Source organism: Oncorhynchus keta, chromosome 2 (assembly GCF_023373465.1).
Source record: "Oncorhynchus keta strain PuntledgeMale-10-30-2019 chromosome 2, Oket_V2, whole genome shotgun sequence".
Classification (NCBI taxonomy): domain Eukaryota; kingdom Metazoa; phylum Chordata; class Actinopteri; order Salmoniformes; family Salmonidae; genus Oncorhynchus; species Oncorhynchus keta.
This window is the reverse complement of record NC_068422.1, coordinates 49,726,651-49,742,630: the sequence shown is the minus strand read 5'-3', so window position 1 is coordinate 49,742,630 and position 15,980 is coordinate 49,726,651. Positions and strand designations below refer to the sequence as shown.

Genomic DNA, 15,980 nt, shown 5'->3' with positions numbered 1-15,980 from the left:
CCCCAAGAACACCATCCCAACCATGAAGCATGGAGGTGGAAACATCATTCTTTAGGGATGCTTTTCTGCAAAGGGGACTTGATGACTGCACCGCATTGTGGGGAGGATGGATGGGGCCATGTATCGCGAGATCTTGACCAACAACCTCCTTCCCTCAGTAAGAGCATTGAAGGTGGGTCGTGGCTGAGTCTTCCAGCAGACCCGAAACACACAGCCAGGGCAACTAAGGAGTGGCTCCATAAGAAGCATCTCAAGGTCCTGGAGTGGCCTAGCCAGTCTCCAGACCTGAACCCAATAGAAGATCTTTGGAGGGAGCTGAAAGTCTGTATTGCCCAGCGACAGCCCCGAAACCTGAAGGATCTGGAGAAAGTCTGTATGGACGAGTGGGCCAAAATCCCTGCTGCAGTGTGTGCAAGCCTGGTCAAGAACTATAGGAAACGTATGATCTCTGTAATTGCAAACAAAGGTTTCTGTACCAAATATTAAGTTCTGCTTTTCTGATGTATCAAATACTTATGTCATGCAATAAAATGCTAATTAATTACTTAAAAATCATACAATGTGATTTTCTCTCACAGTTGAAGTGTACCTATGATAAAAAATTACAGACCTCTACATGCTTTGTAAGTAGGAAAACCTGCAAAGTCGGCAGTGTGTCAAATACTTATTCTCCCCACTGTACATCCGACTATGAACTAAGATGACTGTCAGAGTAAATTTAATGTCACAATCTGTAATTAATATAAGGCATAATCTGTAAAAGTTCCTGTAATTAAATGGTAATGCCAAAGAAATAAGAAAATAACTTATACATGGCTTTTGGGCTTGCTTACTACAAATTACTACAAACTGTTATAACCCAAATTGAACGTTTGTTTTTCTTCATTCTTTATGTTTTAGTGTCTTTTGATTCCCAATATATAGGGAATTTCAATCAACCCCCTATTTTTAAATGGAATTGACACCAACTCTGCTTAGAGCCACTGTCTGCATTTTTTTCCCCATTAAAAAAAAGCAAAAACAGTTGCGCTATTCTGAAATTATTCCCTATTTCTTCTAAAATAAATTGAAATTAAAATAATAAAATGTCTCCACTCATTGTTTTGGATTTCAACATTGCAGAGCAAATGACATTTTTGTTAACTTAAGTTATTAAAACAAATAGCATGAACAAAATGACTAGCCAAGATAACTGCCAACAAATGCTTCTTGTGAGCTTGATGCATCTTTCTACTGGAAATTTGGGCCACTCTCCAGTAGCAAACATATCTAATCATTCAATGTTTGAGGGGTGCCCTCCACCAACTGTTTTTTCAGCTCTCGCCAAAGGTCATGTATGTGATTCAGATCTAGATGTCACGCCTTGGTCATTATATTTTGTGTTTTCGTTATATATTTGGTCAGGCCAGGGTGTGACATGGGTTTATGTTATTGTATTTTCGTATTGGGGTTTGTAGTAGTTGGGATCGCGGCTGATTAGGGGTGTTGTATAGGCTTGGCTGCCTGAGGCGGTTCTCAATCAGAGTCAGGTGATTCTCGTTGTCTCTGATTGGGAACCGTATTTAGGTAGCCTGGTTTCGCTTTGTATTTTGTGGGTGATTGTTCCTGTCTCTGTGTAGGTTCACCAGATAGGCTGTATTAGGTTTCACGTTCCGTTTGTTGTTTTTGTATATGTAATAGTTATTTCATGTATCGCGATCTCTTCATTAAAGACATGAGTAACCACTACGCTGCATTTCGGTCCGACTCTCTTTCGACAAACGAAGAACGACGTTACACTAGACTCTTGCTGACCACTCCAGAACAGTCCAGCATTTCTTTTTTTAACAATTCCAACATGCTTTTGATGTGTTTTTGGGGTTGTTATCCTGCTGGAAGACCCACAATCTTCAACAGAGACAGTTTGCTGACATGGGTTGAACATTGCACTCCGAAACAACTTTTTACACTGCTGCTACTCTCTGTTTATCATATATGCATAATCACTTTAACTATACATTAATGTACATACTACCTCAATTGGCCCGACCAACCAGTGCTCCCGCACATTGGCTAACCGGGCTATCTGCATTGTGTCCCGCCACCCGCCAACCCCTCTTACGCTACTGCTACTCTCTGTTCATCATATATGCATAGTCACGTTAACCATATCTACATGTACATACTACCTCAATCAGCCTGACTAACCGGTGTCTGTATGTAGCCTCTCTACTTTTATAGCCTCGCCACTTTTATAGCCTCGCCACTGTATATAGCCTATCTTTATACTGTTGATTTATTTCTTTACTTACCTATTATTCACCTAATACTTTTTTGCACTATTGGTTAGAGCCTGTAAGTAAGCATTTCACTTGCATTCAAGATCTATTACACCTGTTGTATTCAGCGCACGTGACAAGTACACTTTGATTTGATAGTCTGATGATTTCATGATGTCTTGCACACATTCAAGGCTTCCAGTACCAGAGGCAGCAAAGCAACGCCACAGCATTATCGAACCTCCCCCATGTTTGATTGTAGGGTAGATGTTCTTTTCTTTGAATGCTTCATTTTGTTGTTGGTAAACAAATCATAGAAAGACTCCACTGCTGAAGGAGACAGAAGAAAGCCTGATTGAACTCAAAACCCCACCTAAAACAAGCCTAAATCCTGGGGAACATGTTATGTGGACCAATGAAATGAAATTAGCAATACAGATCAGTGCTGTGTTTACTGACAGACAAATGAAGCATTCAAAGAAAATAACAACCTCCCGACAGTCAAATATGGCGAGGTTTGATAATGCTGTGGGGTTGCTTTGCTGCCTCTGGTACTGGGAGCCTTGAATGCGTGCAAGAAATCATGAAATCAGCAGATTATCAGGTGTTTTGGAGTCCAATGTTCAACCCGGTATCCAAAAACTGGGTCCCCATTGAAGGTTATGGGTTTTCCAGCAGGAAAACGACCCCAAACGCAATTCAGAAAGCACCCAGGAATGATTCAGTAAGAGATGCTGGACTGTTTTGGAGTGTCCATCGAATCACATCCAAAACTTATGGCGAGATCTGAAAACAGCAGTTGGAGGGCACCCATTAATCATTGAAGAATTAGAGCAGTTTGTTGCTAAAAAGTGGGCCAAATTGCCAGTAGAAAACTGCAGTTAACAAGACGCATTTGTCTGTATTTATCTTGGCCAAAGGCTGTGCAACCAATTACTAGGTCCTGGGTGGCAATAATATTGCAATGCCATTTATCTTTATTTCCTCAATTAAAATAGTAAACTTAAGTTTTAAAAAATGTAATGTGGAAAATCCAATTACAAGGTCTGATGGCCAAATGTTTAAATGTCAACTTATTTTATAAGAAATAGGGGAAAGTGCAATGGTGCCAATATATTTGGCCGCAACTATCACTTGACTTGAAATAATATGATTAAAAAAATGCCTAACTGAGATTAGTTGAATTGTTTGAGGAACTCCCTTTACTCTCTTGTGAAACATCTACAACAATGTAGTGTAAGTATTCACTAGAAACTAGCTAGCACATGTTTTCTCCTTACAACAAAAACGCGCAATAGCAGTTTCAATAGAACTGTTACGTGTGTAGACAAGCAAATGTATCATTCGATTATATTTTCTGCTCAAAATGTAAAGCACTTACATGCAGCCATATTGTCTTTCTCAATCTGTCTGATTCCAAACACATGAATTCCACTTGCACGAATCCTGCCTTTTAACGAGTCTGTCAGCATATTGTCAAGTGACTCTGTGGCATTGGATGTGATATTGAATGCCTAGAAACATAGAAATGAACAACACACTATTGAAGGAAGTAGAATATGTTCTAAAGAATTGAAATATAAATGTTTTGTAGGTTTCCTTGAAGCTTTAGCCTGTGTGAAATGCAGTGCAGCCTCCAATGAAATATTTAGACATTTGACATAACTGCAGGCAACAGGAGATGGCCTCTTAAGCCCTTTTAATTACAGCGTATTCGCCATATGTTAGCTTTCAGTCAAACTGCACAAAAACAAAACCGAAATGTAAGTTTAGGCAGTAATTCCAACTGGTTAAGGTTAAGGTTTGGGATACGGTTAAAACACAAAATGTGTGCTTATCACTGGGATGGAACCCCCGATGCTTGGGGCCGTAGCTTTCATTTTAAGCCCATCCCCAGCACCTTAGCTTGTTGCAAGCCTAGTAAATGGTAACAGGGACTCAAGTCATGGTACCGATATTAGCGTTTTTCATACATCATGTTCAAATAATCTAAAAGTGATTTTGTTGAGCTTCACAATGATTTTGAGATACTTTCGGATGATTTGGAAAAAATTCTAATATCGGCACCAGGACTTGGATTTGGCACAAATGATAAAATGTTAGAATTTGGAAACAGTGCCATAGAAACTTAGAAACAAAGCATGGATTGCTGTCAAACCTTGTCCATACACTGCTTACAGGGTTAAGAAAACAATATGTTATTTTGTATTTTGGGTGAACTATCCCTTTCAAAATCAATTATTTAGAGGTGTTGAAAACAGAGTTTGTCAGTCTTCAGTATTCTGTTTTCACTCTATACTGAGCACTCTCACCTGACACATAAAGTCCATGGGAGCAGCTGCAAGTTCAAGGTAACGACTGACTTCTCCCATGGCTGTGTAGTATGTTACAGGCCTCAAACAGACTGGTGAGTCATTGCCATGCAGAGTGAGTGACACCTCTCCTGCTGGCATATCTGGTAAAGATAACATTTATCTGGGTTAGCATTCTTTATCTACTGTACAGAATAGTGGCTGGCAAATCACTTCAAGTTATTCACATTGGTCAAAGAAATGTCCACAATAAGAATGTAATAGTGAAATAGAATAATAGGTGAAAGTGAAACAGAAGACTGGTCGGTCTAAATTTTTCTCCATAGCTTTGCGATCGAAAGTCTCTAAAGGTTAGCCTACTTACCAGGCGCATTAACACTGATGGTGTATTCATTCTCCAAAATCCCTAAAACCCGTTTTGCAGCTGAATCTTTAGAGGAAAACTCCACCTCCACTTTCAATTGGTTGTGCAGTTTATTTGAAAAGATTATGAAAATAGTTGCATGGTCCTGTAAAACATGTACAGTCATCATGGAGACATCAGATACTGGAAGCAATTGTATTCTAGGCTTAATAGGAGTTGGCCCCCAAAAAACCTGCACTTGCAAATAAAGTTGTCCTGAGCTGATTATAATTTGAGTGTAATTTAAGGGTGCGCCTCGATATGAATCAAGAAATAATCAGACGAATTCACACACCAAAAATGATAGTAACAAAGAGGCATGGTTGTCCAACACCATACACTCCAACAACTGTTACACTTATGACAGTATCATGTACATTGCCTTCAGAAAGTATTCTACCCCCTTGACTTACCTTGTTGCGTTGCAGCCGGAATTAAAAATTTATAAAAAAAATTTAAAAACCTCACCCATCTACACACAATACCCAATAATGACAAAGTGAAAACATGTTTTAGAAATGTTTTCAAATGTATTGAAAATGAAATACAGAAATATCATAAGTATTCACAACCTTGAGACCTTTTAGAATCACATTTGACAGCGATTAGAGCTGTGAGTCTTTCTAGGTAAGCCTCTAAGAGCTTTGCACACCTGGATTGTACAATATTCCTACAAAAATTATTCAAGCTCTGTCAAGTTGCTTGTTGATCGTTGCTAGACAGACATTTTCAAGTCTTGCCATAGATTCTTATATTTAGCCTTCTGTTTTAGGTTATTGTCCTGCGGAAAGGTGAATTTAAACTCCCAGTGTCTGTTGGAAAACAGACTGAACCAGGTTTTCCTCTAGGATTTTGCCTGTGCTTAGTTCTATTCAGTTTCTTTTTATCCTAAAAACTCCCTAGTCCTTGCCGATGACAAACATATCCATAACATGATGCAGCCACCACAATGCTTGAAAATATGAAGAGTGGTACTCAATGATGTGTTGGTTTTGCCCCAAACATAACGCTTTGTATTTAGGCCAATTTCTTTGACACATTTTTTGCAGTTTTACTTTAGTGCGTAATTGCAAACAGGATGCATGTTTTGGGGATAAAAATGTTTCTGTACAGGCTTCCTTCTTTTCACTCTGTCATTTAGGTTAGTATTGTGGACAGTGGCAAACCATCCTTCAGGGCAGGTGGGGCTGTAAAGGCTCTGCCCCACCTGTTTATGAAATAAATAAATAAACAAATGTTTTATTAAATACAGTCCCAGTCAAAGGTTTTTACACACCTAGTCATTCCAGGGGTTTTCTTTATTTATTTTTTTACAATTTTCTACATTGTAGAATAATAGTGAAGACATCAAAACTATGAAACAACACATATGGAATCATGTAGTAACCAAAAAAGTGTTAAACAAATCAAAATATATGTTATATTTGAAATTCTTCCGTAGCCACCCGTTGCCTTGATAACATTGAATGAGTAGGTGTGTCCAAACTTTTGGTACTGTATATATATTGTTGTTGCCTGTTTTGCATGTTAGTTTGGCATCAATTTGTTTCACATATCAGTTTGCAAACAATGTAGTTAATAGTTAATAAAGCCGCAAACAAACATGGTCTCTTTCTTGAGTAAGGACGCTCCAAAATGCAGGTGTTTCAGCCTAGATCAGTACTTTCTGTGGTGGAGGGGCTGCCAGCGAAAGTACAGAGCATAGGCGTTGGAAATCTTCTCTGGTTGCGCAATGATTGGCTCAGTGTTCTGTCACTCATGGGGACATTACGTCACCCCCGAATCCACAGGAAGAGCTAAGCAGTTCAAGCCCCATTGGGTGGTGTCATATACACTGCTCAAAAAAATAAAGGGAACACTTAAACAACACAATGTAACTCCAAGTCAATCACACTTCTGTGAAATCAAACTGTCCACTTAGGAAGCAACACTGATTGACAATCAATTTCACATGCTGTTGTGCAAATGGAATAGACAAGAGGTGGAAATTATAGGCAATTTGCAAGACACCCCCAATAAAAGAGTGGTTCTGCAGGTGGTGACCAGACCACTTCTCAGTTCCTAGGCTTCCTGGCTGATGCTTTGGTCACTTTTTAATGCTGGTGGTGCTTTCACTCTAGTGGTAGCATGAGACGGAGTCTACAACCCACACAAGTGGCTCAGGTAGTGCAGCTCATCCAGGATGGACCATCAATGCGAGCTGTGGCAAGAAGGTTTGCTGGGTCTGTCAGCGTAGTGTCCAGAGCATAGAGGCGCTACCAGGAGACAGGCCAGTACATCAGGAGATGTGGAGGAGGCCGTAGGAGGGTAACAACCCAGCAGCAGGACCGCTACCTCCGCCTTTGTGCAAGGAGGAGCAGGAGGAGCACTGCCAGAGCCCTGCAAAATGACCTCCAACAGGCCACAAATGTGCATGTGTCTGCTCAAACAGTCAGAAACAGAATCCATGAGGGTGGTATATGAGGGCCCGACGTCCACAGGTGGGGGTTGTGCTTACAGCCCAACACCGTGCAGGACGTTTGGCATTTGCCAGAGAACACCAAAGATTGGCAAATCCGCCACTGGTGCCCTGTGCTCTTCACTGATGAAAGCAGGTTCACACTGAGCACATGTGACAGACGTGACAGTCTGGAGACTCCGTGGAGAACGTTCTGCTCCCTGCAACATCCTCCAGCATGACCGGTTTGGCGGTGGGTCAGTCATGGTGTGGGGTGGCATTTCTTTGGGGGGCCGCACAGCCCTCCATGTGCTCGCCAGAGGTAGCCAGACTGCCATTAGGTTTAATAAGAATATTTCATTCATTCAGATCTAGGATGTGTTATTTTAGTGTTCCCTTTATTTTTTTGAGCAGTGTATTTACATTAGAAGTGTCCGTCCAAGAAGTCTCAAGGTCATGAGCCACAAATAAAATGACGTCAAATCAAGTTATATTTATTGTAGCTTTGATTAGACTGATGTCAAAATCATACTTTTACAATATTAGCTAGCAAGCTAGACAAGCAGTCGGGGTCTGGGTTTAAGGATTTATAAGATCACTGATGTCATGATTCAACCTAGTTTTTTTCACAGTTCCCTGTTGTCTTGAAAGCACCATAAATCCAGAGAATGTAGTAAGCTGTTTGTAGACCATCACCCTAAGAATTTGGTCTCTCTCCCCCACAGAAGTTAGCCTAATGTTCTGACTTGGTGGTGCACATGTAGTCTATAGCCTGTTTTAGAGAAATGTCATAATCAAATATTGTAAGCCCTTTCATTGTCTGCTTATATGCCCCTGTTATTTATCCTACAGTTCTGACTTACATCTGAACATCACACCTGTGGGACAGGTACAGGATGGCAACAACAACTGCCCGAGTTACACCGGGAATGCACAATCCCTCCATCAGTGCTCAGACTGTCCGCAATAGGCTGAGAGAGGCTGGACTGAGGGCTTGTAGGCCTAAGGTAAGGCAGGTCCTCACCAGACATCAGACAACAACGTCACCTATGGGCACAAACCCACCGTCGCTGGACCAGACAGGACTGGCAAAAAGTGCTCTTCACTGACGAGTAGCGGTTTTGTATCACCAGAGGTGATGGTCGGATTCGCGTTTATCGTCGAAGGAATGAGCGTTACACTGAGGCCTGTACCCTGGAGCGGGATTGATTTGGAGGTGGAGGGTCCGTCATGGTCTGGGGCGGTGTGTCACAGCATCGGACTGAGCTTGTTTTCATTGCAGACAATCTCAACGCTGTGCGTTACAGGGAAGACAGCCTCCTCCCTTCCTGCAGGCTCATCCTGACATGACCCTCCAGCATGACAATGCCACTAGCCATGCTGCTCGTTCTGTACGTGATTTCTTGCAAGACAGGAATGTCAGTGTTCTGCCATGACCAGCGAATAGTCCGGATCTCAATCCTATTGAGCACGTCTGGGACCTGTTGGATCGGAGGGTGAGAGCTAGGGCCATTCCCCCCAGAAATGTCTGGGAACTTGCAGGTGCCTTGGTGGAAGAGTGGGGTAACATCTCACAGCAAGAACTGGCAAATCTGGTGCAGTCCATGAGGATGAGATGCACTGCAGTACTTAACTTAATGCAGCTGGTGGCCACACCAGATACTGACTGTTACTTTTGATTTTGACCTCCCCCTTTGTTCAGGGACACTATATTCCATTTCTGTTAGTCACATGTCTGTGGAATTTCAGTTCAGTTTATGTCTCAGTTGTTGGATCTTGTTATGTTCATACAAATATTTACACATGTTAAGTTTGCTGAAAATAAATGCAGTTGACAGTAAGAGGACGTTTCTTTTTTCGCTGAGTTCATGGTTTATGTTCAGACTGTTGTTGTACATGTTTGCTGTGTACTATGTAATAGATTATTTTCCTTTTCTTGGCACTTTGCCCAGTCATATTTAAGGTTAGAACTACCTTTCTAGGCGTTCTGATGCTTCTAGCTTGGAGTAAACAATGTTGATAAGATACAGTGCAGGTGCATTTATACAGAGACTTGATTACACACAGGTGGATTGTATTTATCATCATTAGTCATTTAGGTCAACATTGGATCATTCAGAGATCCTCACTGAACTTCTGGAGAGAGTTTTCTGCACTGAAAGTAAAGGGGCTGAATAATTTTGCACGCCCAATTTTTCAGTTTTTGATTTGTTAAAAAAGTTTGAAATATCCAATAAATGTCGTTCCACTTCATGATTGTGTCCCACTTGTTGTTGATTCTTCACAAAATAATACAGTTTTATATCTTTATGTTTGAAGCCTGAAATGTGGCAAAAGGCCGCAAAGTTCAAGGGGGCCGAATACTTTCGCAAGGCACTGTATCTACAGTATTTCACTTTTTAATGTGTATAGTATTGCTTACTAGGTGTTGTCCAATCAATGTTGTAACCACACCCTCTTCTAATTAGGACTGATTGGAAAAAGCTGTTTAAAAGAGGACATTGTATTATCATTTCTTTGTACTCCCTGATGAAGGCCATGCAGCCGAAACGCAGATTTTTTAAACTTTGTTTCTATTGAACATGCCATACAAATAAAGTCATTTTAATTCTTTCTTTTTGATAACCAATTTACCCTTTTACCAAAGAGCACCTTCTGTCTACCAAAATCGATTATTGTGTACCTTAGCAGCGCTTCCCTTCCTCCTCTTTTTCATCCATTTAAAATTCAGTCTGCACCTTCTAAAGGCACTGTACCGGTTATGTCCCATTAATCTTTCCTTATGCTGTACTGTCCAGAAGAAATCTTTGGAACTTTGTTCAGTGCCATTACAGCCTTGTCTGTATAGTATGTTAAGCAATTCTTACCCCACATAGAACTCTGTTTGGTTGTACAGTGAGGCAGGAGGGATGTGTGGGGCTCGTTGCCTGGTTTGAGTGGACCTCTGTTCTCACATTGTCACTTTCATCCTGGACACACTCTGGTTCTGTCACTGACTCATCCTCTGTCCCCTCAGCTTTGGGGTTCTGGACCACAGGGACTTTTGCTTCTGTTGTTGCCATAGCTCCCACATTATGTCCAGCCTCTTCTGTATTACCTTTTGAATACAAAGTCAAAATAAAAACCTATCGGTAGGTCTCAGTTGAAAATTGTGAAATGGGTGAGTTTAATGAACTGAACGTTTAGCCTGTAAGTTCTAGATGGTATGTAATTCTCTGAGTATAATTCAATAATGGTTACATGCACTTTAAACAGAGAAACAAAAATCCAAACGTAAACCTATGTCTGAATGTTATGAGAATCTGGCTGTATCTGGCTCCTGAGTGGCGTAGCGATCTAACGCTCTGCAGCTCAGTGCTAGAGGTGTCACTGCGGACACCCTAGTTCACAACCGGCTGTGATTGGGAGTCCCATAGGGAAGTGCACAATTGGCCCAGCGTTGTCTGGGTTTGGCCGTGTAAGCCGTCATTATAAATAAGAATTTGCCCTCAACTCACGTGCCTTGTTAAATAAAGGTAAAAAAAAAAATGTAATATACTTTCCCCAAACTTTATAAGGGTATTATAGTGAACATACTGTCAGCAATGGATTGTAGAATGGTGGAGATGTAGAGAGCAGGTTCATCTTCAGGATAAAGTTTTCTCCAGCTCTGCCAGTCCTCAAACCATTCAGTCAATATGTCATCCTCTGATATTCCACACAACAGCACCACCACTCTGTGTGGAGGGTGTAGGAGTCTCTGAAAAGTGCCCAGGACTTCAGGGTCATCTAGAATGTCTAGGAATGCGGCTGTCAGTAGCAGCACAATGCATTTACTATTATGGGAAATGTTGAGGTCACATCCATGTAGCTGATCAGCACAGTCAACTGCATACAATACGATAGACCTCTTGGGAAACTTCCGTGAAGTCGTCAAGATTTTTTGCAGATACATTGCCCATTCCTGAGCCTCGCTAGAATGGACAATCAACAGCTCGCACGTGGAGTGGAATCCAGACATTGCTGGAAGACAAATTATGGGATCTATTTTATCAATTAATTATTCAAATATCTATAACTTTTATAAACATAACTGTACTTAATATGCCTACGTTTATATCAAATTATCTTTATAGTTATTTTGTTCTCTTGAGAAAGAGAAAAGTCAGGGTACTAAAGCTGGGGTTATGCTAAACGTTGCACTAAAACTGTACACAACGGCCAAGTGTCCAAAGCAGCCTGAGCTATGAGATTTCAAGGTTGATGTGGTTAGAAGAATCAATAGACATGCTGTTTGAGATGTCAACACAGAGTACAGTCAATGGGGAGCTGAACAAACATTGACCAGAGTAATTTGTTGCAACTCATGACCGTACTTCATCAAGTCAAGTTCATCCCTGTAAACCTAAGAGTTAAAGAAACAGCGTAAGTATGGCTTCTTTATTGGCAGAAACCACTACATTCATACTATTAAGAAACACGTGTCATTTGTTTGAACCAACATTATTATCCGCAATCATAAATGTGCTTCAATCATAATGTACAGAAATGGTTTTGCAAAACTTTTGCTGAGATGACATGCAGAAACATGTCACCAATGCTAACTAACTACAGGAAGAGTAAAACACTAACTTCCTTATTTTCAAAGCAGATCTGTAAATGGTTTTACATTCAGTCCAACTACAAAAAAGCAATTTTAACAGATTCTTGAAACGTTTTTAGGTATATGTCATATTTAAGTTTCTCAAAGAAAGCATTCATTAAAACCAAACCCTTCTTTCTTCACCGCTAAATTGTTGATTGACCAACAATATGTTCTACAGTGCGCAGTGAGTGCTTATAGTATTGGTTTGTACAATTAGAAACATTTGTATGTTGTTGTCAGGCTAACATCGGACAAAAAACGAAAGACATTTAAGACGTCAACAAGTTCACTTCTTACCCGCTTCTGAAGACGAGACAACTCTATCCATTGTGAAGTTTGAGAACAGTTGCATCAACTCACCCCACAGCACAAAACATCTGTCCTTGTCAATGGCTGTCCTCACTTTTTGGAGTTAAGCCCTTCTTTCTTTCCTGCTGAATTTAGGCTCTTCGCATGAACAGCTTTCACGAACTAACCCCCTATTAATAGAAACAGTTTCCTGATGTTGAGTGGCACGGTGTCACTTCCTAAAACAGTTACAGCAGTGAGACATTCCCCTGAGAGGAGTGTGAAAGAAATGCAGACTGTATCCTGTAGTAATTTGTGTAGATATGAACTAGTGCTTGCGACATGAGTCATCTCTTCTCACAAAGTTTGTACTAACAAAACCTAAAACAAACCTCAAGTCAAAACAATAATGATAGAGCAAACATACGAAGACCACAAAACAGTCATTATATTTGACACCACCAATAACACACCAACACACACACACACACACACACACACACACACACACACACACACACACACACACACATGCACACCTGATAGTTGTCACATGTTCCTTTTTTCACTTCCTCACAGATTAAAATTAGTGCTTTTCAAAGTTAACCTGAAAATACAACAAAAAGCATGTCAGAGACTGAGGGCTCATGCAAGTTGACGGTATAGATGTCTTGTGGTTCCCCATCACTTACATATTAGACCAAAAGATGGCCTCATCAAACAGCCTATTCAGTAAGCATTTAGAAAAAATGAAAAAAGTTTGTATTTCTATAGTTATGTGACTATATCGTCATGCATAAAGTATTCACGGCAAAACCACATTATAACACTCATAAGCACGTCTAAGAAGAACCTCTCACTCAATGTGATCAAGACCAAGGAGATTGTGGACTAAGGGAAAAGGAAGACCGAGCACGCCCCCATTCTTATCGATGGGACTGTAGTGGAGCAGGTTGAGAGCTTCAAGTTCCTTGGCGTCCACATCACCAACAAACTATCATGGTCCAAACACACCAAGACAGTCGCGAAGAGGCCACTACAAAACCTATCCCCCCTCAGGAGACTGAAAAGATTTGGCATGGGTCTTCGGATCCTCAAGGGTTCTACAGTTGCACCATTGAGGAGCATATTGACTGGTTGCATCACTGCCTGGTATGGCAACTGCTCGGCCTCTGACCGCAAGGCACTACAGATTGTAGTACGTACTGCCCAGTACATCACTGGGTCCAAGCTTCCTGCCATCCAGGACCTTTATACCAGGCGGTGTCAGAGAAAGGCCCTACAAATTGTCAGACTCCAGCCACCCTAGTCATAGACTGTTATCTCTGCTACCCCACAGCAAGCGATATCGGAGTGCCACGTCTAGGTCCAAGAGTCTTCTAAACAGCTGTAACCCCCAAGCCATAAGACTCCTGATCATCTAACCAAATAAAATTGGATTTGATTTTGATTTGATTTCCAGAACATTATAGTGTATACATTGAGACATGCCCAGAATAGGGCTAGTGATGCCACCAGAGGGCAGCACATCCTTACTGAATACAAACACTAACTCCAGCTCCAACTCCACACACTTATTGATCAAAATCCAATTCGAGAGTTATATGAGACTGATACTTCCACTAGTTTTTAAACTTATCTAAAAATGAAATCAGTTGGTGCTCCAGCCATGAAATCATACTGCACTTCTCTTTTCCGTTTAATAACAGATTGTGTGTGTGTGTGTGTGTGTGTGTGTGTGTGTGTGTGTGTGTGTGTGTGTGTGTGTGTGTGTGTGTGTGTGTGTGTGTGTGTGTGTGTGTGTGTGTGTGTGTGTGTGTGTGTGTGTGTGTGTATACAGTACCAGTCAATAGTCAATGTTTTTTCTTTATTTTTACTATTTTCAACATTGCAGAATTATAGTGGAGACATCAAAACTATGAAATAACACATATGGTTAAACAAATCAAAATATATTTTACATTTGAGATTCTTCAAAGTAGCCACCTTTGTACATTCTTGGCATTTTCAACCAGCTTCAGGAGGAATGCTTTGGCTGAATGCTGAAGGAGTTCCCACATATACTGAGCAGTTGTTGGCTGCTTTTTCTTCATTCTGCGGTCCAACTTATCCCAAGCCATCTCAATTGGGTTGAGGTCTGGTGATTGTGGAGGACAGGTGATCTGATGCAGCACTCCATCACTTCATCACAGTTGTGATGTCTTCTCTATTATTCTACAATGTAGAAAATGGTACAAATAAAGAAAAACACTTGAAGGAGTAGGTGTGTCCAAACTTTTGACTGGGGCTGTATATATAATGTTTTTTTAATCTCCTTTCCTCGAAAAGTATGTTGACTTATGAATAGTTCTAATAAACGCTCACTTCTGAACCTGCCTCTGAAGAGTCTGGTGATCCATGACCTGTCTCTAAGTACAATTTCCTGTGGAAAAAGTCCCCTAATTTCTTTTAACTCAGCCATTAGCTACCATAAGCATGACCGTACCTTTACCTTTTGTTTGGATTCCCTCAAAACCACTGTCTATTAAGTGGCTCATATCAAATCCCAGCAGCCTAAGTTTAATAAGAGCATATTTTGCTCCTATATTTTAACCTTGTTATCCAATATCCTGTCTTTTATTCCTCAGTGAGTGTTCAGCACATGGGTTTGACCTTACCAGAGAGCCAGACTCCGTTCAGAGCAGGAGGCTGGGCCTACACTGCAGTATGTCAAAACAAAAGTCCATTGTTTTTTAAATCTACACTTTTTTTTAAGTATACTTCTGGACAATTGTTCTGTCAAGAAAACGGAAAAAAACGACCAAAATTCAATATCTCTACAGATGCATTTCAACAAGCTCAGAATTCGTGCATTCTCTGATTTGAACCCAATTGTCAAGTGCATGATGAATCTGTGTGAAGTGTCAGTAAATAGTATCCTTGACTTTGTACACCTCTGCATGTACTGTGTAACAGTCAATGAAACAATACCAGCCATTGTCAATACTTCCCATTTGTCTTTCCCTTCCACACTGTTAGCTTCCACTGTAATGACCTCAACCCTGTAGTACATGCTATCCAGTAAGTTGACCTTGCAGTGTCACATTTCTATTGAGAGAATAAATCATTTAAAGGTTGAATATTTGAGAGTTGGGAATCATGCCTAGTCTACTATAGGCAAATATGTTATTCAGCTCAGTTGAATGCTTGGATATTGGATATAATTTATAATTTGACAAAATTATAGAAAACGTGTGACCCACATAATTATAACCCTGGCCACTGTCATTCTCAACAAAAGTTATACTTGTTCCATATGTGCATGTTCATTAACAGTGCAAATATTAAACCGCCATGAATATAGGGCAGCTTCTCTATCTGAAAATCTTACCATAATTTCCCTGGGATATGTTTAACCTCTCATCTCAAAGATATGATTGGGATTTGAAGTGATATCTTGAAATATTCTTAAATTAATTAACTTTATCAGAAATGGGACATAATGTGTTGGGGATTTCAGTTAGAAAAACACTTCTTAGAGTAGAGTGAGATATCATTTCAAAAAGGTGGAGTATGATTTTGCCTATTAATTTGACTCACACCAGGACAAAAGAGAACAATATTGTTCGGAGCCACAAGAGCACAATGGGCCTGTCACGTTCTGACCTTAGTTCCTTTT

The 15,980-nt window shown here is 40.5% G+C and overlaps 1 protein-coding gene across 5 annotated transcripts in view; it reads right to left on the bottom strand.

Annotated features, from left to right (window-relative positions):
- pik3ap1 (phosphoinositide-3-kinase adaptor protein 1) overlaps window positions 1-12,594 on the bottom strand; it is a 30,226-nt gene extending 17,632 nt beyond the window's left edge. Inside the window, exons 1-7 of one of the 5 annotated variants that reach the window (XM_035799820.2) lie at window positions 12,332-12,594; window positions 11,766-11,794; window positions 10,987-11,412; window positions 10,278-10,507; window positions 4,935-5,079; window positions 4,571-4,713; window positions 3,640-3,772 (exon numbers count right to left, since the gene is read on the bottom strand). In XM_035799820.2, coding sequence (XP_035655713.1) covers window positions 3,640-3,772; window positions 4,571-4,713; window positions 4,935-5,079; window positions 10,278-10,507; window positions 10,987-11,410 — 1,075 coding nt within the window. In that variant the 5' untranslated portion in view covers window positions 11,411-11,412; window positions 11,766-11,794; window positions 12,332-12,594. Of the gene's footprint in view, window positions 1-3,639; window positions 3,773-4,570; window positions 4,714-4,934; window positions 5,080-10,277; window positions 10,508-10,986; window positions 11,795-12,331 lie in introns of all 5 variants that reach the window. The other 4 variants (XM_035799796.2, XM_035799810.2, XM_035799831.2 and 1 more) reach the window with 4 other exon arrangements.
- Window positions 12,595-15,980: the final 3,386 nt, after the last annotated feature.